Consider the following 22,074-nt stretch of genomic DNA (forward strand, 5'->3'; position numbering starts at 1 on the left):
AGGGGGAGGAGGTGTGTCTGCTGAGGACGGGGCAGAGCTGACTGAGGAGAGAGAGAGAGAGAGAGAGAGACGCGTCTTCCAGTGTTTGTTAGTGTCGCTGTGCTGAGGAGGCACAAAGTGACACTTTGTTTTCCTCCCTCCCCGTCAGAAGGCCTTTACAGGAGAACAGAGTGGCATTCATCACGTCTACTGAATGATGAGCACAAAGCCTTGCATTGTGGCTCCACAGCAATATGCACGTGTGATTAGAATGGTTTTGAACACAAAAAGCCACAGCTGCTTGACGGGCATTATGGCCACAAATGTCTAGTATATTAAAAGTCTGCCATGCTCCGGCTTTCAGAGCCTGCCCTCTAGCTGCGGCCAACGAGCGCAGCCTGGCAGTAAAAGAAAAACGTTCCAAAAGCAAAACAACAACTTCATGCCTCAGCAGCGTACAGCTAAACGAAATCCTCAGGACAAGTACAGAGCTACGTTTAATCAGAAGGGCTGTAAGGACGGCTACTCCCCTCGCTCGCCCCATTCTCCAGTTTTGGCAGGATCACACTGTAGCCTCACAGGGATATGGTAATGATGGAGCTTTACCGCCCTGACTGCTGCCTATATTAGAGCTGCACAGCACTTCAAAGACAGACGGTTCTCTGACTGACAATGGGCTGGAATAGAAACACCAAGCGGAGCAGCGCAAACATGCTCCCACACCAGTCAGTCGCAGGTTTTCACACACGCACAGCCGACGGAGGCTCTTAACGACCGGTGGTTAAGTGAATAAAAAGCCAGGGACGAACACACACACACACACACACACGCGCACACACACACACACACACACACACACTCAGTTAAGCCAAGTGACGGTGTGGCAGCTAGACTTGACATGCGGTGAAGCAACCACTCAGAGTTTAACTAAGCATTTTATACGACAGACCATGCTAAGAAAATAAAACAATATTATGGGAATGAAGTCATAAAATTACGAGGAGTCATAAAATTATAAGAATACAGTCGAAATAATATTACTTTAGTTTCATTGTTACAACTTTATTCTGGGGTTGCACCAATATAAAATTTTGGGCCAATATCAACGTCCGATATTAATACTGCTGTTCTGGCTGATAACCGGTATTTACCGATATTATATATATATCGCGCTACCGTTTCAACACTGTTGGGAAACAAAAAAACTAAACAACCGGAAACCGAAAGCAACAAGATGAAAATAAATATTGCTTGTTCATATCGGCCCGATATGCTAAGAAATTACTAATATCCGCCAATACCGATTCTAGTGCCGATATATCGTAGATCCCCAAGTCATTCTCCAACTATTATGGTTTTATTCTCGCGCCACTTTATTCTCAAAATATGACTTAAAAAGAAATTAGGACTCTTATGACTTTATTCTCGTATTTTTTAAAACTTTTTTCTTGGACGACTACTCTCATAACATTACGACCTTAGACATATACAAGTTTATTCTTACACTTTAACAATTTCATTCTCCTATGTCAACTTTATTGTCATAATATTATGAATTCATTCTTGTAATTTCACGACTTTATTTTTGTGATTACATTTTTTTCTTGGCATGGCTCTAACAATCTGTCGTCATTTTAAATGAAATTTCTTCAGCCTGCATTTCTTAAAGGTAGGACTAGAATTCTGTGGGAGGGTTTGATCTGAAATAGATCAAATACTAGGCCGTTCTTTAGTAGCTCCGGTCTTTCGCAGTGTCTAAAACGTTGCCTTCCAGAATGTTTCTGTGTTTGTCTACCTCCATCTTCCCCATCAACTCTGACCAGCGTAACTGTCCACCATGTTTCACGGCGGCGATGTGAAGTATTAGTTTTCCTCCTTTGTATGTGGAGAAAAAAAGTGCAACCATCTGACCAGAGCACCTTCGTCCACATAATTTACTATGTGGTTTACGACAAACAGCAAATGAAACTATTCGTATATTTTTTTTTTTCCTTCTTGTCCATGGCTAATGTTCTCGCTTTACCTAAAAATAGGATTTTTTTATTACCGGTTTTGAACAGTTGTTGGCTGTGAATATTTGGAGATGAACTCAAAAATAAGGTGGAATCTATTAATCGCGCGACTTCTGATGGCAATCGCTCCTACGGGACTTTATTTAAGGGTATCAGCAGAACTGTGGACAAACACAAATAAATGTGACGATGTTTAGATCCTTAGTAGTAAAAAATAAAAATAAAAAAACAAAAACTGACAAATCCCTTTTCCCAATACTTCACACTTATGCTCCGAATTGTGTTTCGTCTATCAAATAAAAACCCAACAAAACACATTCAGAGTTGTGGATATAGCAGAAACGTAGAGTGTGAATAATCTGGCAAGGCATCCTACACCAGGGACGATGCTTCTCAAGGTATTATTAGCTGCAGTAAACAAACTGAAAACATGAAGACGTCTTCAGAGAAACTGCCTGGTAGACACTAAGCAGCTTTGTTTGAGCGAAGGACGTCGGGGCAAATAATCTTTGACCGAATAGCCCAGTAGTGGCCTGCAAACCAAATATCTTTTTTGCGTATTAGATGAAGGAATGTTTCGGCATGCAGTCTGTTACCTGGACACATGCATGTTTGAAGGAGGACACAGGTGGAGGAGTGGAACCGCCAGGAGTGGACGTATTGAATGTGATGATTCCTTACATTGTGTCATGCAGTGCTGATGCAATTGCCATAAATTTGGGGGGTAAATTTTAAATTTTCACAATATTTTATTCAAAATAAAAGAAGAAAAAGTCAATAACAGGAAATCTTTGTCTCTCTGGTCTTTTTTTTATTTTTTAAAAATGCACTACAATAGCAACCTGACTATATTTTCACTTTTGTTTTATTATTTTGTGTTGTCAAAATATCTAAACAAAGAAAAGTTTTATTGCTTTCTGTACTAGCTAAAAATGCTTGTCCTGCACTGACAATCTTCCAGTTTGCATGAATGAGATGAGGATAAAATAATGGCATGATGGAGAGTGAAGTATCAGGGAGGACTTATGAGCAGGAGGACAGCTGTAAGATATTTTCGGAAATATCTTGGCATTTTTATATCAATATTAATCAAAAATATATGTGTATTGTTTAGCATTCACCGACAAGCTAAAACAATCGAGCGGTGAAGCGATTGGCTTACACTGCTTTGTCAGTCTCAAATGTGGGCGTTTGACTCAGTCCAGCAGACAGAAGGACGAGAGTTCAGACTCCATGTCTCTCCTAGGTATGGCAGATTCTCCAAACCATCAGACTGGCTCAAACTGGTTGATGGTGTTCAATCACCTGGTGAAGTCCTTCCATTCACAGCCCACCCATAAACCACGCTGCATCTTAAAGAGCGCCCCTGTGGTGCTGTGGTGTACCTAGACTGCATGCGGTGCAGTCTGGGTCTACGTGTCAGAATCATGGAACAAATCAAAAATCCCTCAAGACAGGAAACGACACAGACCAGTTTGCTCACCGCCATCGCCCTGACGAGCACAACACCAGCAGCCCCGTGAATTCATCCCTGGCAAACTGCCATCCATTCTCCCTGCCTCTGTGTGTCTCAGCAACAAACTCTACTGACTGGGCCAGAAATACCAGCATTGATTTAAAATGCTTTAAATGACCCGTGGAAGAGCGAATCTATAATTTCTTTCTTTTTGTCCAAAACGTTTAGGCCCCGCACCATACGGCCTGTGTATGGCTTCGCGCTGACAACCTGACGTTTCAGATGCTGCTACGGAGCATCATACGTTCAAAGAAAAAAGAGAGACTGCCATTGCTTCTACAAAAGACTCCATCAACCCTGAAGGCACCAATCAATACGCAGCTGAACGGTTAATGGCAAATTAGCGGATGCTGCCGAACAGGGATGACGGTCTATAAATTGCCATCCAAAAAGGCGCAGGAAGAACAAAGAATCTGGCATCTGTTTTTCTTTTTCTTTTTTTTTTTAGTGCATATTGTCACGAACGGGTTTCGAAAAGCCTCCACATGATCAGCGTCGCTTTGGTTTTAATAGGAGGTAACGTGAATGCAAATTTGGCCTGATGCAAAACGCGTTTGCGCATTTCAAATCACAACAAATTGCAAATGTCATCCCATTTACAGCACATGTACACGCGCGCGCACACACACACACACACACACATCTGTGGGAGGGATGAAGCAGAAGATCAGTGCGGGTCAGTTGTAAATGAGAAGTGGGCTGTGGTGACAAGGTCACCAGCGTCGTGCAAATGAGGGGGGTAAAAAAAACCCAGTCAGGACAAACACAAACAATATGGAAGAAGAGAGGAAAATCCCAGCACCTTTGTTTGAGAACGCGGTTCTTCCCCTCCGATCGGCGCTGAGGTAAACCCTGGGCCCCCCGACAGCTCCGAGCCCTTTTGTGTTGCTGATGCTGCGGGTGCACGACAGGCAAGACGCACGCACCGAGAGACGCTCCCCGCACAGCTGCCCGCGTGCCAGACGGAGATGGAGAAAGGGAGGGCGTGGCAGCGAGAGCGGAGCGCGGCGAGCGGTGGCGGCGGAGCGGAGCGCGGCGCGGCGCCGAGCGTCACGATGCGAGCGCGGTATACGGCGAAGGCGCGTGATTCCTCGGAGTCATTAAAAAAAAAAAAAAAAAAAAAAACGAGTTGGCGAATGAAGCCACAATCCGATAGAAAAAATATAATTAACTCTGAAAGCTTCTGTGTGGTTGAGAGGAGGACCTCATCTTGGAAATATGTCCAAAAATATTTCATGGTGCAAATGTTGTCTTTAGTGTTCAAATTATTTTGGATCTCAAAAAAAAAGAAGAAAAAAAAGAGCAGATTTATCCCAATTAAACATTTCACAATTTTGTGTCACGCTCCAAAACATCAGCGTGCTTTAATACGCCGCAAAAAGCAGTGGAAGGAAATAATACAAGATTTTCAGTTTTCAGTAAAAAATCTGTCCGTTTTAGTTGTTCCAGAAAACACATTTTCATGCTAAGTGAAAATGAGTTATTCACGTGTGTAGAAGTTGGCGTAAATGAAGCCGAGTGGCAATCAGGGGATTATTGGTTTCAGCTGGCTGGAGGCCGACATCCTGATTCTCAAGAATTTGACCCAGGATAAATGTGTCTGGCTGGAAAAAACAAAAACAAAAACAAAAACAAAAAAACACCCGAAGTCATTAAGTTACAATGAAATTATTTTAGGCAATATGAATACTGAAAGAAAACTACTTAGATAGATTTATGTCGTTACCGTTAGAAAACCAGAGTAATTTTACATAACTTTTTTTATCGCAGTGAAGCTGAATCTGGATTTGGATGTAAAGAGCAAGTTTGGCTCATTATGAACGAAACATCGGCAGCATTCCTCCGAAATGTTAACACACACAGGAGTTCAACAGAGGGCCGTGGTTAAAAATGAATGACTAAAATACAAATGACATGTTTCTTGCCTATACGTCCTATGGGGTTGCGACAGGAACCGAGTCGAAGGGTAAAACTTAAAACTACATTTCCCAGAACCCCAGCGGGACATTTCTGAGGAGGAGTCGTGCGGTGTTTACGGTGGTCTGCCGTTGACTCGCCGCTCAAATAATAATAATAAAAACATTCCTGACAGTAAACACGTGTTTCATTCACACACTGACATGTTCTGCTTGTGCATTATTAATGTGGTTTGGCTTTAAGTTTAGCAATCATTTTGCGGGGTTTTATTTTGAAATTATTCAAACTACGTTAAACTACTTTTACGTAGTTTACGTTAAAAGTAAACTACGAGAGAAAACTGGCAGAGAGGACCGAGATGTGACGCACTCCCACCCAGTGAGGTGTATATTTTAGAGTGGGTTCTCCACCGTTGATGTGAAAACTGTTCCGGGATTTTATTGTGATAGTCCGCACAGGATTTTGGGCGACGCGCGCTTGGAAACTTAACTTCGAGCCTTATTATGGGTACGTGGTAGATACCGAGTGGAAACTTCCACACAGAACCTCCAGCATTTAAAAGTAAAAAAAGACCAAAAAAAAAAAAAAAAAAAAAAAGCTGGCGGACACCGGAGAAGACGAGCAGGACGCGGTCACGATGCTTCCACGCAGGCAGGACCACGGGAAGAGAAGGAGCGACGGCGTGCGGAGCGGCTCCGTTGTGAACTTCAGGAGCGCGGGGAGCCCGGGCTCCGTCCGCCGCAGCTCCGCCGTGCTGCCCTCGGTGCTAACCTTCCTGGTGATCGTAGCCTCCGGAGGCCTGCTGCTCATGATAGAGAAGGGAATGCTGAACAGCGTGGAGACACCTTCTCCCCGGGGCAGCGCAAGGCGGCCGGAGCTCGTCGGCGAGACCCGAAAACGCGGTGCAGATGGCGCGGACGTGGACTCCCAGGTACTGCAGCCGTTTTACCCCCACCCCCTCCCCAGTCTTGATTACAAACAGTTAAATTGTGCTTTAAACTGCTTTTTATGTCGCTAAGTAATTAAGTTCCCATATACCCCTTAAACATGTCCACATATTTCAAATTCAGAAATGCCATCCAAAAAGGGAAATTAAATGTTGTACCTCAAATTTATAATACACTCTAAAAAGGGCACTATTCATTTGTATCCAGTCGGTCCAGCTCTGTATTCATCTCCTCTCAGGAAACAGGTTAAAAAAACAGTCAACAGCAAAACTATTGATCGTGGACTTTAAACATCTATTTTTAATGCAAAGATGGCTTGCAAAAGTCACAGTTTAAACAATGTCATAAGTTTGCCACAAGCCGTGTAAAGGGAGCAGCAGAGATATGCTCTGATTGTTTTCTTTACGCCTGTATGCAAACCACTGACAGAAAACCCTTAAGACCCTCATCCCTTTAGTGAAACATGGTGGTGGGGAGGCTTTTCTCCAGCTAGGACATCAGCTTGAAGAAGATGGAAAGAGCTGAACACAAGGTAATCCTGAGAGAAAATCTTACCAGGCAGCAAATGATTTGAGACTGGGGTTAGATGTTCATCTCAGACGTGCAACTAGAGCTACAGAGGAATGATTTATGTCCAAACATATTCATGTGTTGGCACGGCCCAGTCACAGTCTAGACATGAATCCAACTGGGAATTTGTGGCAAGACTTGAAAACCAGTCTGACTGAGCTCAAGCTGTTTAGCAAAGAATGCACAAAAGTTTCTGTCTTTTGATCTTTGCAGATCAAAAGACAGATCTGCAGCTGTAACTTGAGCAAAGGGTGTGTTTTTTTTTAAATATACAAAGTTCTGACAGACTGGCTAAATATAGATGCATAGCACAGTTTTCAGATGTTAAATTTTTTTTTTTGAAAACAGTATATCCACTTGACTTTCACAATTACCCAAAAACCCAAATAGACGTACATTTGACGTTGCATGAATCAGAAAAAGTTCGACGGGAACGAGTAGTGGCTCGACATTTACATTTGTTTCACCGGGGTTATTCCTTCGCATTTAGATCCTCCAGGAGATCCGCAACCGCACCATCAGGACCATGTGCAGCCAGAAGAACATGCCCCACAGCGTCTGGTCCCTGAGCCCCCTGCAGAGGAAGACGGTGCTGCAGCACATCCTGGTGAACGACGAGTACCGCTTCCTCTACTGCTACGTCCCCAAAGTGGCCTGCTCCAACTGGAAGAGAGTCCTGAAGGTCCTGAGCGGAGCCTTGGAGAGCGTGGACGTCAGCATCAAGATGGATCACCGCAGCGACTTGCTGTTTCTATCCTCCCTGAAGCCGGAGGAAATCCGCTACCGCCTCAAGCACTACTTCAAGTTCATGTTCGTGCGGGAGCCCATGGAGCGGCTGCTCTCCGCCTACAGGAACAAGTTCGGAGAGATCGAATCCTACCAGAAAAAGTACGGAGCGGAGATCGTGCAGCGCTACAGGAAGGGCCGTGCCAAGGAGGCGTCCGTGACGGGAGACGACGTGACCTTCGGAGAGTTTGTCCGCTACTTGTTGGACGAGGACGTGGAGCGCATGAACGAGCACTGGATGCCCATTTACAACTTGTGCCAGCCCTGCGCCGTTTCTTATAACTTCATAGGCTCCTATGAGCACCTTGGAAGGGACTCGGCGTACGTGCTCCAGCGCATCGGCGCGCCGCCGTTTGTCAACTTCCCGGAGAGGCAAACGTGGTACAAGCCCGTCACCACACAAACGTTACACTATTACTTGTGCACTTTGCCGCAGAAGCTACTCAGGGAACTCCTGCCGAAGTACATTTTAGACTTCTCTCTGTTTGCTTACCCCCTGCCAAACACAACCTCTGAGCACTGCCGGCATTAATAGATGTTCCGTTTCCTGGTTTTTAAATGTTTATATATATATATATAGAAATTCATTTTGTATTATTTTTATTCCTAAGGGAAAAAAAGACTATTTTGAGAGATATTAAACATGTACTTCTGATGTCACACCAACCACTATAGCTTCAAAAATGAACAGACGAGAAAAAGGTCACTGAAACTTGAACTGTTACAGTAAATAGGTCACAATAGACTAAAACACAGTTTCAGCTAAAGTTCATTACAGGCATGAATCTTAGTAATTTAGTTATTTTAATGACCAGTAGTTTGAACTGTTATTATTGTCAGGTTGGAATGATGAAGCAACATTCAACTTCAAAGAAAGATCAAACAAACGTAATATATAAAATCAACCAGCTGTGGTGAAATATCTGGCTGGATATTTGACCATTCTTCTAACATGGAGTGTTAAAAGTGGTTTTCTGGCATCAATCTGACATTAACATTGTCTGAAAACTGTCAGTAGGTCTGAGGTTGGATTATTGTACTGTGAGAAAATCCACTTATGTCTTAGTTTCAAACTATTTGTTGAATTGAGGTGAAGTTTGAAGGTAGTTCACCTTTCATCAGTAATCCATCTAATTTGTGCAATGTACCAGTACCCTTCAAAATCATTCTACCATTTCTGATAAGAGGACCAGCAGTATACCAGAACCAACTTGATGGCTGTATCTACCCTGTCGCCAAGGTGCAGCTTGCTAAGAGACATTTTACCAAATTTTATGGGATGCATTTTGTACAACTGTGAACATGCGTAGATTAGAAAAAACCCTAAAAGTTCAGATATTTTTTCTGCACCTAATTCTGTTCTAAAATTCATTTTGGTGCATGTTGTGTTACAAACCCTCTGCCAAAAACTAAATTACATAACTTTTACACTTTTAAGTCAATCTAATGTTCTAATCTTGGATGGCAATGTCCCTCCCCTCTTACTTTGCACGAAGCATTAAACTGTTTACCTACCATCCATCCATCCATCCATCCATCCATCCATCCATCCATCCATCCATCCATCTTCTTCCGCTTATCCGGGGTCGGGTCGTGGGGGTAGCAGCTTCAGAAGGGAGGCCCAGACTTCCCTCTCCCCAGCCACTTCTTCTAGCTCCTCCGGGGGAATCCCGAGGCGTTCCCAGGCCAGCCAGAGACATAGTCCCTCCAGCGTGTCCTGGGTCTTCCCCGGGGCCTCCTCCCGGTGGGACGTGCCCGGTACACCTCACCAGGGAGGCGTCCAGGAGGCATCCTGACCAGATGCTCGAGCCTCAACTGGCTCCTCTCGATGTGAAGGAGCAGCGGCTCTACTCTGAGTCCCTCCCGGATGACTGAGCTTCTCACCCTATCTCTAAGGGAGAGCCCAGCCACCCTACGGAGGAAACCCATTTCGGCCGCTTGTATCCACGATCTCGTTCTTTCGGTCACGACCCAAAGCTCATGACCATAGATGAGGGTGGGAACGTAGATCGACCGGTAAATCGAGAGCTTTACCATCTAATGAAACTTGAGAAGCTTTTTTTTTTTATCATTCTGTCTTTTTTTGATTTATTTTTAATCCTTTTATTTTACAAATAATTTATAAAAATATATATATATATATAAAACCAAAAATATTAAGTATAATCCACAAAACTCAACATTTCAATACTTAAGTGCTTGAGGTTAGGAATGCAATTCATTTTTAGACATGTTTGATCTGCAAATGTACCTGATGCCAACTGCGTGTAAGTCGAGTAAGAATAAGAAAAAAAAGTTTCACAGCAGCTTTTTTTCCCCCATATCCTGAGACATTGTTTGATTAAGTAAACTTTAGCACCACGGAGGTATGCTGCAGGCTACTTCATGCCAAGGTCTGTGGAAGCCTTCATACTTCATGTCCAGACTTAAACTTCAAGACTGGACATCTGACTCACTGCAACTTCACTTGTCATTAGCCGTTAATCCTTGAAGCCAACACTCCTAAACAGGAGAAAGGGGGGGGGAAAAAGCGTTTCAGCATTTAGGGTTTAAACATAATAAAAATGTGTCATCTGCAATTTGAAGCTATGGACTTTATGTTAACAAAAAACCCAAACATTTATGACCTTCACCCTGACCAAACCGTACTTGTCTGAGTGTTCATGACTTCGGAGGACGGAGCCTTCTGCTGAAGTGTGGTGAGAGCCGCTGGATGAGTTCTGGAGAGGCGAGCTTTGCAGAGACGAAAATGACAAACCCTGTCTACGCATCTCCTGAACCGCTCTTTCACTGACGAGAGGGGGGACAATGCCACAAATGTTAGGATTAAACCTTTAATCTCCATTTATTTACATTCATGCACATGCAGCTGCACAGCAGTTAGCTGAGCTACAAGTATTAAGATCTATAGTGATTAGTAAGTTGGGTGTTTGTCAAAAACCATCAGGCGTATTTGAGATTTATTCATTTAACTTCTGACTGACCAAACTAAATTTACAGCCAACATTTGGAAAAAACCAAAAGAAATCCCACCCATTTTCAACATATATTTAATAAATGATACAAAAATACACCCATTTTGCATTTAATTAACTCAGTCATGTCCAAAAGAGGAAAAGAAAGTACAAACCTAAGAAATCCCTGTGCATTTACATCCAAATCGCCCTAGATGATCCATTTTATGTATCTAAAATACATCATGTTTTATGCATCTACAAGTTAAATGAACTTTTATACTGAATGTAGAATTTTTCTGCATGAACTAATCAAACTCCAATCCTCAACAATAAATATTCTTCAACTTGTAGAAGCAACAGCAGAACTTCTCCTGCTTCAGTGTAATCAGGGATTTGTCAGTCAGGTCAACATTTAAACAGTGTACTTCTCCAAATACAACAGTAATGCTTTTCTAGATTCCCCTCTTTTAAAGTGAAAGTGGCAAGTTCAAATAATCACCTAAAAATGTTACAATTTTTTTTTATATATATTCACACAATTGCAAGAGAAGTTCTGAGTTTTTTTGTAAAGGTTTTCACACATTTCCTGTTAAAATTCAACATTTTTCTGGATAAAATGTTCAAAGTATTCTGCCCCTTTTAGTCATTTTTTAAGTATTAGTAAAGGAGGCTCGCTATAAATGCACTTCAGATATTCTTGCAGTGGTCAGGATAAAAAAAAGACAACTGACCAGACAGGTAAAATAGTGATGGATGGTCTGATTGCTTCAAAAGCAGATGGATAAGATCAACTTGAGACGTATTGATTAATTGGATGGATGTACAGCTACAATTGCTAAAAAAAAAAAAATTGATTGAAAACAAAGATGGATCAACATAGATGATGGAAACATTTAGATAATATTTAGGTTTCCAAACCTGAAAAATATTTGAATAAACTTCCAAACTTTTCCAGGCTGTGTTGGAGTTCTGTTTCTTTTTAATAATGGTTTCAATATTTACAAGTGTCAGCAGATGATGCGACAGTGAAAGTCTCCCCCCCCACCCCCCCCCAATATAAATAAACTCACCGTTCAAAGCGCTCTGTGGTCAGCTGCCTTTTCATCACGTCCATCTCTGTCTGCAGTTGAGACACTTTGCCACGGAGGTGGGACGCATCTCTGATGCTCTCTGCGCTTTATGCACATACGAAATAAACATTCAGCATCCTGTTTTTATTAAAAAAAAATACTTTATTGAGCTCAAAAACCAGTAAAAGCGGACTGGATTTGTCTTTTACTTTTTGCTGTCAGCCAGAGCGAGCTTGTCGCGCAGGGCTCTCAGCTCAGACTCCCTCTCGCTGGCAGCCAGGTGCGTCTGGAACTCTTTCTGCCGGTTGGTGGACAGCAGCGTCTCGAGGTTGCGCACCGTCAGCCTCTCGCTGGCTAGTTGCCTCTTCAGGACCTCAATCTCTGATCGAAGATCCTCCAGTTCTCCGGTGATCTGAGTACAGGAGAACAACAAAAAAAAAAACACATCACAAAGAATGCAACAAGTTCTCTACGCCATGAGTGGAATTATGATTACTGTAGATAGAATAAAATAACAACAACAAACACAAAGTCTTATTCACCCTCTCTAGCTCCATGCTCTTGGAGGTCAAATGTCGTGCAGCGAGTTCCTTTCCGGAGTCTAGTTTGACACACAGTTCCCTGACAGAAGCCAGATCAGAAATGAGTGCCGCTTTCTCTTCCTGGGCTTTGTACAGATCCTCCTCTAGCTGAGACATCCCACGGGTCAGAGAGGACACCTGGGCTTCATAAGCCTGCAGCGCCTGCATGTGCTGGGAGAGACAGAAAGAGCAGGAAGCCACGTTAGGATACTGATCACTTCAGTTTTGTTACACTGATTTTGATCTAAAAAAAAAAAAAAAACTTTAAATATATGCTCGGAGCTAGAGTGCCAGTTATTGATTATAAAATTTACGCATCGATCAATTGGTAGGCGGACATTTTCTTAAAAACTTGATTCTTTTCTTATTTCGAGAAGGTTGACTGTCTTTCCATAAAATGAAATGCTGAATTTTTCATAACATACCGAATACAAGAAAATAAGGTTAAAATTTAATAACTTTTTTATCAGCTACATTAAATGTCTGAACAAAGAAAATTGTTTTTTTTTTCTCACATTATTAAACTTAGACATATTTATAAAATAGAACAGGAGCCTTTTGCAGGTTGCTGGAGAGACAAATAAAAGACGAAAAGAATAATATAGTGGAAATGTGCTGCATGAAGTGCATTAACTCACAGCAGCCCTCAAATTCAACCATGCTTATTGGCATTCTGATTTTTTTTTTTCTTTAAATCATACAACAATTTTTCTGCGTTATCCCATCAAGTTGATGTTGCTCCATCACTGCAGCTCGGCTGACTGGCCGCTATTAAGGTGAAACTTAGAGAGCTTGTCAAGAGTTTATAATTCAAAACAGAACAACATCTTTTTCCTGTTCTGGTATGACTCTGCCATCTTTATTTCTGTATAAACTGGCTCTGGTTAAGGATGACCAGCAGCACCCTCTTCTGGATGGAGGCCAAACTACAACACTAAAAGAAGTGGACGATATTAATCGATTGGAACTCATTTTAATCTAACAAACCATTAATCAACAAAGTAACCGTAAGTGGATTGATTGTTTGTGTCCCTGCTTGGAGCATATTTTTATTTTAATGCTTCACCTGTTGGACCTCTTTGTCTTTTTGTCCGACTATCTCCTGGAGCTGCCTGCGCTCTGTGTCCAAGGAGAGCAGCTCCAGGCGGATGGAGTTATTGAGGCCTTCTGCTTGGTGCAGTTTCTGCTCCCATTCCTGCATCCCGGAGTGAGCCATCCTGAAGCGCTCCAGTAAGTCCCTATTCTCCTGTTCCTGGGAATCACCAGTTAAACAACAGAAATCGTTTCCAGAGATGACAGAAACTAGCAGAACATGCCAAAGCAACAGAAACGAGAGCATGGACCTTACCTTTGTGGCCATCAGTTTCTCTATTCTGGACACTTCAGAAATATACGACTGAACCCTGGAATTCAACTCGTCCTTCTCGTGCAACGCCTCCTCCATTTCTAAATGTACAACCTGGACCGAGAGACATTTCTTTAGTTTGTGTTCGGCTTTGTAACAACAAAATATAAAAGCAGGGTTTAAAATCTTCATCTACTTGGTTCTCCCTGGTCATAGTGGCCAGGTCGTCCTGCAGCCTCCTGTTTTCTCTCAGCAGGACTTCTTTGTCTCTCTTGAGAGCAGGCAGCTCCTCCTGAGACGAATCCAGCTGCCTCCTCAGACTGTTGATCTCCCGTTCTCGACTCTTCAGCGCTCCTTGCAGCTGACTGAACGGAAGACAGAAATCGCATCAATTTCGTCGTTGAGAAAAGGGTAGTAACATACAGCAAAGGCTCCTGCTGCCGAAATACGGCTCAGTTAAAAGCGGTACTCACGCTAGGGAATTGTCCATATTTTTGACAGTGAGTCTCACGTCTTCGAGGGTTTTTTCCTGGGAAAAGCCAAAGGATTGCTCTTCATTAGTTCTCGCCACAACCCACTGAGGCATTTACAAATTACAGTATTTATTCCAGATGATTACAGAAAGAAAAACCACAAAATCACATAATAATATTAAATAACACAACAGTAAAACACTGATTCAGGTCATTTAACCTTGATTTCAGCTTTGAAATGTGTGATAGTTTATAATAGCGCTATTGTTTATTATTACTTTTTGCTTGTTAGGTCAGCCTCCAGCTGCAATTAAGGAAAAAAAACAAAAACACAGATGGGTTGAAGTTGGTTTGATTGTTTGCACTGAATGAGTGAGGATGGAAACAGTTTTTCTACTGTATCGTTTATATTTGGAATTTGTATGAATTCAACCCGGAGAACACTTCTCTTAATTTTATAAGCCAAACTCAGGGAGTGCTTTTTATTTTTAGCGTGTCGAGAACATCCGCCTCGAAAACTGTTGACATGCAGGAGCAGCCATGGTGCATGTTCTTCCTACATTGCACCAGCTTAGTTGTTGATATTTGAACATCCTAGATCATTTCTTGATGCACACATGAAAAATAAACAAACAACAAGCGTTTAGATTGACTTCACTGTGTGTTTGAAAACCATTTATTTTGAGTTGTACTATTTCTAATAAGAAGCAAAAGCGCGTCAATGCTACAAAAAGCCTGTAGTTGAAGTGAAACATGCTAAGAGAGACATTTACTAATATATCAGTAAATGTCTCTGATATTTACTTGGTATCAGAAATCCAGTAAATTTACTGGATTTACTTGGAACATCTGAATATTCCAAGATATTCAGATATCTTGGAATATCTGAAAATTGTTTTTCTTGGACAAAAACCTTGTAAACAAAAAGTGCTCATGAACTTGTTGGTACCTTCTGGGACAGGTCATCCTGGAGAGCAACCAGCTTCTCTGTCTTTTGATCCACCTCGTCCTGTAGGATATCTTTCTCTCTGTCCAGGACACAGATCGACTTCTGGAGAGTTCCCACTTCCTCATTCCATTTGGAGCTCTGCTGACTCAGTTCCCCTAACAGGAAGAGGACAAAAAAAACTTTTAAGCTGCTAAAAAACAAATCGAAAAAACAAAAAAACAGAGTTTTGAAGGTTTACAACATCTGGCGGCTCAGCACAATCACCTAATCTCTCTTGAAGTTCTTCGATCTGCTCGTGGGCCACATGCAGTTCGTTTATCTTCACTGAGAGTCTTCGCTGGACGTCAGACAGCGACTGCTCCATCTGCTCCTGCAGCAGCCTACATACACAACAAGACGTGTGAAATTACACATCTTACTTGTCCTAACAAGTATAATAACTTTGGAAATGAATTTAACAATTTGATGGATCAAGCTAAGATGCGCCAAACAACCAGAGATCAAAAATCATAAAATGTTCTCTTGATTGGCTCTGATTCAAACAGTTTTTTCAATATTCATTAAATGTATCAAAACTAAGGACCGGCACCATTTTTGGTCCATGAACGCATCAAACTGCACATGTATTCTGATAAGTGGTGGGCGATATGGCCTTAAGGTTGTAAAAGTGATGATAAAAACCATTTACCAGTACTTGTGTGTCGGAGTAATTACAGCCCCACAAACACAAATACTGCTCTTGAAAAACATTCCCAGTTGTAATGCACTACTTTAGGACTCCAGTCACATAAACACTAAACTAAACCACACCATAACTGCGTTTAATATTTTCAAATGTATCGATATTTATTGATAGTAAAACTACCAATCCCAACAATGCAGACAGTTTTGGAGGGTTTTAAAATTTATTAATTGGAATTTTTCACAACTTTGAATCAGAATCTCTGTAAGAAACTTATTGCGATAAATGATAAAAATTTATAATAAAGTCCCAATCCTAATTCTGATACATTTTGTTTTCAGTTTAAGAGAAATGTAAGAAATCAGAAAAAGACAATGGACAGTTGATTTGATACATAAATGAAGAATATCATTTAATTACTTCATTTTCTGTAGAATTCAAAATTAGAATTCAATCAATGACTCCTGCCTCTGAGCTTTATGGGATGTGGTCCTCAAAAATTGAATACCATAAATTGTATCAGGAAGGAAAAAAAAAAACAACATACTGGAGACAATTGGAAATATGTTTTCATAAAAATTTTATATTTTCCTCAATAGCAGATTAAGAGCAGCGCAACAGCAGTTGATTCTTTTACAAAATCCCTACAACAGGAAACAACAGAGCAGATCCAAACAGAAAGCCAGCATGTCGTACCTCAGAGCGTTGGCCTCGGCTAATCTCTGTGCGACTTCTTCCGCGCCTTGGACCGAAGCAATGGAGCGAACCTTCAGCTCTTCCTCCACAGCCTCCTTGCCATCGTTCAACACGCACACTTGAGCCCGCAGGTCCAACCTCTCCCGCTCCAGCTGTAGCCCAAAAGCACTCCAGTTACGACAAAAACATAACACATTCGATAGAGAAACTATCTGAATAACGATCAGACTCACACTCCCGACAGTATTCTCCAACTCGAGAATCCTCCTCTCGTCTCGCTCTCTGTCAGTGAGCGCTGACATCTGGGCACCCTGCAGATTAATAGCAGTGACCTTATAAGCAACAGAACAAGTGGACTGTTTTTTTTTTTTTAAATCAGTCAATATCTAGATTAGTTTTTAAAATAAACCAACTGATCAGATAAAGTTTACCTTTAACCTCTCCATCAGTGAGTCCCGTTCAGAGGTCATCTGGTCAAACTTCATCTTTACTCGTCTCACCTCCTCCTGCATCCTCAAGAGGTCCATCGACAGATCTGCTCTGCGGGCCGACATTAGGTCGTCTTGAGCCTGAAAGAGCCAGAACAAGTGAAAATTATGCAGCACAGATTTTTTTTTTTTAATTAGCATTTTCTGATGTGCATTTAAAACGTACTTGCTTAAAAAGGGTTTTGAAGTGGTCTCTCTCATTACTGAGGACTTGAATGTTCTTCTGAATGTCCTCCATCTGTCTCTCAAAGTCCATCAGAGCAGCCTTGAGCTCATCCTTTTCTTTGATTACAAAGATCAGTTCTGGGTCTGGAACGCTTCCCTGAGAAATGGCAGATTATGACGAGACGTTTGGCATTGATTTTGAAAGATCTTTTACTCTTTAGTTTTTCCAACAAAAGTAACAGCTTTTATCCAAACCCGCAGGCTTTGGTCTGCAGGGGTCTTCTGAGTTTGGCTTCAGTCATTGGCCTGTTTAGTTCCAGTTTATATTTCAAACATTCGAATGTGTTTTTTCCCCCCCCCCAAAGTTTTTAAAAGTCGATGAAGTCTCAAGATCCGAGTTGCTTCAAGTTAGGTTACGTCTCACCGAGGCTTTGCGAGGTTCGACAAAGAAACACAAGCACGATACTAAAAAGCATCTAACAAGACAAGTCTCTGCCTTTAGTGTTATGTGACATTTAGGAAGTATAAAAAATTGGGTAATTCTAATGAACCTAAAAACTAAAACTAGGGACATTTGTTTGATTTAATTTCAGACAGTGAGGAAAAAAAAGGCACTTTTTTGGTATATGTGAACTTCTGGTTTCAATTGGATAAACCACACACCTATAATACATACATAGAAATATGAAAGTTGCCAAAAAGTTTAACAGAAACTATGTTTCTACTTACTGAAATATGACGGAGTATTATTGCCAAGCTTATATTCTCGTATTATTTCAACTTTATTCTTGAGATATGACTTTGTTCTCATAATTTTGCGACTTTATTCTCATAATTTTATTTTATTTCATACTTTGTCGTACAGAAATGAGGCCCACCTTTAAATATTTTCTTCTTCAGGATTTGGCATTTGTAGCACTATTTCATATTGTAATGAGTTGTACACCTTTGTTTAAATTCTAGTTTACCTTAGTATGGGATAAAAGCCAAGTTTTCAGTTTTAGAGGAAAAGCAGTCTTTCAGATTAAGGATCAATTGGAAAACCCATTAATAAATAAATCAGAATAAAGCTGTTAGCAGCAACCTTGCTCACTTTGCCTTTCGGACTCCTGCCTCTGTCTGGACTGCGGCTGGGACTCGAGCCTGGCCCGCCGGCTCCTCTGGCTCTCTTGTACCGCTCAGCCTCATGGCGGTAGAAATCCCTCTCCTCCTCTAGACTCTTGACAAAGGCGTCCAGACGAGACGGGGAACGCTCCCTGCCGCAGACGCCATGCTTAGAACGGAAAGCCTCCAACTCCAGCACCAGCTCTTTCTCTAGGTAAACGCATATCAAGTCACCCCTGTTACAGAAACATGACGCAGGTCTCAGCGAAGGGGCGCATACAGCAAACTGCTTCCTACCGGCCGCCATCATCGCCTCCACTTTCTGCTGCAGCCTGGTTTTGTCGTCCTCCAGGAAGTTCACCAGTGCCTCCATCTTTTCGTTCTGCTGCTTCAGCTCCACCAGCTGATTACTGAAGCGGTTTCTTTCAAACTCTCCTTCGGATTGCTCCTGGGTTCATACGTTACATTGACTCGTTTATATTGTTAGAAAATAAAACAACCTGAAATCAAATCCTCTTTATAACATCTAATATACAAACCCTTCTTGTATGTGTGACAATATCCTCAAGGTCTTCAATGATTTTCTCTTTCCTTTGAATTTCTTTCTACACAGAAAATATATATATATAGATATTTTTTTTTACAAGAGGTCTTTATAGTTAATTTCATATTTCCATCTTACACATTCTCTTACTTTTGCTTTTTGTAGCTCTATATCAACGTTTTCCAACACGCGCTCCTTGTCCATCTCCATGCACTGCGCAAGGTGATCTATCTGCGTCAGCTCCTCACACAGCTCCAGGTTCTTTAAGGAGAGGTTTGCCACCTCTGTGGAGGCGTCCTTCTTCTTTTGCTGCAGTCCTTCTATCCTATCCTGGAGGGCGCTGTTGGCCTCCTGCAAGTACTCGATCTATAAAACACAGAGCAGACTACGGTCACAAAGAATCTACCAATATCACAATCGTTTTCTGCGAATTTTGTATTTGAAAGCGGTAATGACAGCTGAACTTGCCTGGAGGTTGAGATGAGCGATCAGTTTTTCGTTGCTGACGTTATGGGCTTCTAGGGAAATGACGTCAAAAGGCCGCCCTCCGTGAAGTAAGCGATTCAGACGCTCCACCTCCGTGTCCCTTTCTTCCACCTTTCAAAGAAGCGCCTCAATAGATTTAAACAAATTTCTACGCGGCCAAACAATTAGGGCTTGGATTAATCGCGATGAATCGATTGTTATAATATAGTGGTCAACTAATTTAGAAATCGATTAGTCGTTAACTAGAATATACAGACTCTAAAATAGGCAATCTGTTGAAAGAACAAAACGGAGAAGTAATTAAGCTAGAACTGTACAAAATATATATACATATTTGTACATTTCACATGCTAGTTAAAAAGAAAAAATCTGTCTGCAAATACGTGCTATCAATCACTCAAGTGGAATAGTTCAAACTCCTATTAAAAAAAAGGAACCATCACCATTAAGCGCCTTTTGCTAATAAATTACTAGTCAGTTAATTTTTAAAAAAATCAACATATTACCATTCGCTGTATTAATGTTTGGTCAAGCAGAAAGGGCTGAGGTTTTTAGTGGCCGTGGTCGATATTGACTTGGAATTTTATCGCAATATTTTGTGGTACTATTGTGATAACGATAAAGATTATGGAAAAAAAAAACCTCACCTTTTACCATCAATAACTGAAATTTATTGTGACAATAGATCAAAATTTTTCACAATGAAAGTTAGTCAAAAAATTTTTTTTTACCGCAAATGCGTCCTTTGCTGCAAATGGTTACGTCATAGGCAATAAAATTATTTCGTTATTTTAAAAAATAATTTAATTATTTTATTGCACCTTTCACAGTAATTGTAATATTGTATAAAAAAAAGGCTTCAATAATCACTTAACTGTCAGAATAATCGATAACTAATATAACCGCTATTTGTAGCCCTAGACACATAAATTAATTTTCCTCACCTGAATGCTGAGATGTTTTATAGATTCTTGAGCATTTTCCAAGTCTAGTTTGAGATCGGCAATGTCTTCCTGCAGTTCATGGATCCTACAAATCAATGTTATCATGAGCTGAGGGGAATTGATGCAATTACCATCAAGGAGGCTGTTTTACAAAGTAAAAATAGCATGACTCTTAATAGCTTAAAAGCAAACCTTCCATCAGCTAGTTGCAGTAGGTCAGCTACATACGGATCATCAGGCTGTGGGACAGGATAGGCTGATGTATAGGAAGGAGGTGCGAGTTCGTCAACCTGCATTCTCTGTCGTCTGAAAGGAATACTGCGCTTTTTCCCACCTACAAAGGCATGAAAAGGGATTTAAGTGTGTCAAATATTCCTTCCTTATTGCAGCCACAGGTTACCTGGCGTCTGCACAACGGCTTGCATGTTCTTCTCCTGCAGCTGCTGGATCCGCTCAGCTTTAGCCCTACTGTCTTTCTCCAAGCAGCGCACCTTGTGCACATACTGATTGTTTAGAAACTTGAGATCAGATGTCTCGTTGTCCAGCTTCCTGATTTGTAATTTCAGCTCTAGAAAGAGAAGATTGTGAGCACACTTTAAAATCTACAAGTTCTAAAAGGATTTTCTCTTTTTGTTAAAGGATTCCATCCTTACCTCTACAGAAATTATCTTTCTCTTCCCTCAGTTTCAAGAGCTCCAGATGCATGCTGTTGTTTTCCTTGACCAGTCTGGAGTTCTCTGCCTTGTACGGCTCCAGCAGAGCATCAACATTTCGGCTCTCTTTCTCAGTTTTTCCTGCCGATAGTTTGGCATTGCGGAGGCTCTCTGTTGTGTGGACCAAGTCGCTGCAAAAAACGGGATGATGGGGGAGAAGCATTTTTAAAACCTGTGATTTATTGGTGGAGGTTAATAATGACTTAACAGGTGCAGAGGTGTCCTTCACCTGAACAGTTTCTCCACTAGCGGCAGCGACTCTATTCCGAGAGGTTGTCTGTAGCCCAGCTGATCCAGACGTTTCCGCAGATTGAGAAATTTCCTCTCTGCGTTGCTGGTCATTTTTGTATTGCTTGCAGTTCGCTAACTAGTGCTTAAAACCCCACGGTTTTACTTACAAAGTAAAACTTTGGAGATGGCAAGGGGATATATTACATAGCTTTATTGCTAATTGTTCAAATGAATAAAACTAGCATTTATGAGCAAAACACAATTAGCTGGTTTTGCTATCCCTCCGTCTCTGAGGAGACATCGAGCTAGCTACTGGTAAACAGTTTGTGTAGCGGCTATTAGCTTAATAAACGTCAGCATAACGCCACATTACCCATTATACGGCGCCACTCCTCGAGTCAACAGCAAGTCGGGGCTTCTTGTAAGGCTGCGTGGGATTTACAAACTACGTAAAATAAGTATAAACGTGTTGAAATTGAACGGTTTCCGCGGTAAAGTGGTTTGAAAAGAGCGCCGTTGATCTGTGGTTTGGATTCGTCGCCATGGAAGTAGAAGGCCCGGTGAAACGCCGAGGAGCGCGTGTTTTGTCAAACAAGGTTGCCCCGGCGGAGGGTGGATTATAAAAGACTACGTTAGTCGTATGTCAACGTTGTAGCCATATTTTGAGTGGCAAAACACACGTGGAAAAATTCTGGAGCCAACATAAAGGCAGCTTGAAATAAAATGTAATTCTGAAAAGAAAAGAAAACACTGCCGTATTTTATGCCTTTTCGTTTAAAATAAAATCCGTTCATGTCAGTGTTGTGTACGGAAGAGGATTAGGGCCACCGAAAAAATAAAAAATAATAATTCTGACTTTAAAGTCAGTATTATAGTAATAATAATTCAACTCATTATTATAGTTGTGACTGTATGGCGT

General features: G+C 41.4%; 3 protein-coding genes across 5 annotated transcripts in view; 1 reads left to right on the forward strand and 2 right to left on the reverse strand.

Moving 5' to 3' along the window:
* The window catches only part of kiaa1211 (KIAA1211 ortholog), a 22,980-nt gene extending 18,457 nt beyond the window's left edge, over positions 1-4,523 (reverse strand). Inside the window, exon 1 of the mRNA XM_023339208.1 lies at positions 4,310-4,523. The gene's annotated coding sequence lies outside the window, so the exon portion shown is untranslated. The remainder of the gene's footprint in view (positions 1-4,309) is intronic.
* Positions 4,524-5,760: 1,237 nt separating this feature from the next.
* Positions 5,761-9,314, forward strand: chst14 (carbohydrate sulfotransferase 14). Its single transcript, XM_005813264.2, has 2 exons — positions 5,761-6,355; positions 7,432-9,314. Exons 1-2 carry the CDS (start codon positions 6,062-6,064, stop codon positions 8,257-8,259), a joined length of 1,122 nt encoding a protein of 373 aa, XP_005813321.1. The 5' UTR covers positions 5,761-6,061; the 3' UTR covers positions 8,260-9,314.
* Positions 9,315-9,811: 497 nt separating this feature from the next.
* On the reverse strand, positions 9,812-21,708 carry cep135 (centrosomal protein 135). Of its 3 annotated transcripts, XM_023338897.1 has the most exons (25): positions 21,154-21,708; positions 20,865-21,055; positions 20,612-20,779; positions 20,404-20,545; positions 20,212-20,296; positions 19,250-19,378; positions 18,932-19,147; positions 18,777-18,842; positions 18,535-18,685; positions 18,218-18,447; positions 17,135-17,290; positions 16,912-17,049; positions 16,714-16,791; positions 16,481-16,632; positions 15,367-15,482; positions 15,103-15,257; positions 14,154-14,209; positions 13,877-14,045; positions 13,684-13,794; positions 13,402-13,587; positions 12,297-12,506; positions 11,964-12,166; positions 11,755-11,859; positions 10,377-10,517; positions 9,812-10,229 (listed from the first exon to the last, which is right to left on the reverse strand). In XM_023338897.1, the coding sequence occupies exons 1-25, from the start codon at positions 21,264-21,266 to the stop codon at positions 10,208-10,210; spliced, it is 3,489 nt and encodes a 1,162-aa protein (XP_023194665.1). In that variant the 5' UTR covers positions 21,267-21,708; the 3' UTR covers positions 9,812-10,207. The 3 variants fall into 3 exon arrangements, with proteins under 3 accessions (XP_023194665.1, XP_023194664.1, XP_014329681.1); XM_023338896.1 differs by having other exon boundaries at positions 9,812-10,517; positions 18,227-18,447; XM_014474195.2 differs by having other exon boundaries at positions 9,812-10,517.
* Between the last annotated feature and the right edge of the window lie 366 nt (positions 21,709-22,074).

This window comes from Xiphophorus maculatus, chromosome 9 (genome assembly GCF_002775205.1).
Source record: "Xiphophorus maculatus strain JP 163 A chromosome 9, X_maculatus-5.0-male, whole genome shotgun sequence".
Taxonomy (NCBI): Eukaryota; Metazoa; Chordata; class Actinopteri; order Cyprinodontiformes; family Poeciliidae; genus Xiphophorus; species Xiphophorus maculatus.

What these genes read in the sequence shown, in the direction of transcription:
- chst14 (XM_005813264.2), top strand. Translation starts at nt 6,062, where the DNA reads ATGCTTCCACGCAGGCAGGACCACGGGAAGAGAAGGAGCGACGGCGTG. An exon ending in GCGCGGACGTGGACTCCCAG is followed by an intron (nt 6,356 to 7,431) that starts GTACTGCAGCCG and finishes CTTCGCATTTAG; the next exon opens with ATCCTCCAGGAGATCCGCAA.
- cep135 (XM_014474195.2), bottom strand. Translation starts at nt 21,266, where the DNA reads ATGACCAGCAACGCAGAGAGGAAATTTCTCAATCTGCGGAAACGTCTG. An exon ending in CTGCAACTAGCTGATGGAAG is followed by an intron (nt 20,297 to 20,403) that starts GTTTGCTTTTAA and finishes ATTGATTTGTAG; the next exon opens with GATCCATGAACTGCAGGAAG. An exon ending in AGAGCATGGAGCTAGAGAGG is followed by an intron (nt 12,167 to 12,296) that starts GTGAATAAGACT and finishes TCCTGTACTCAG; the next exon opens with ATCACCGGAGAACTGGAGGA.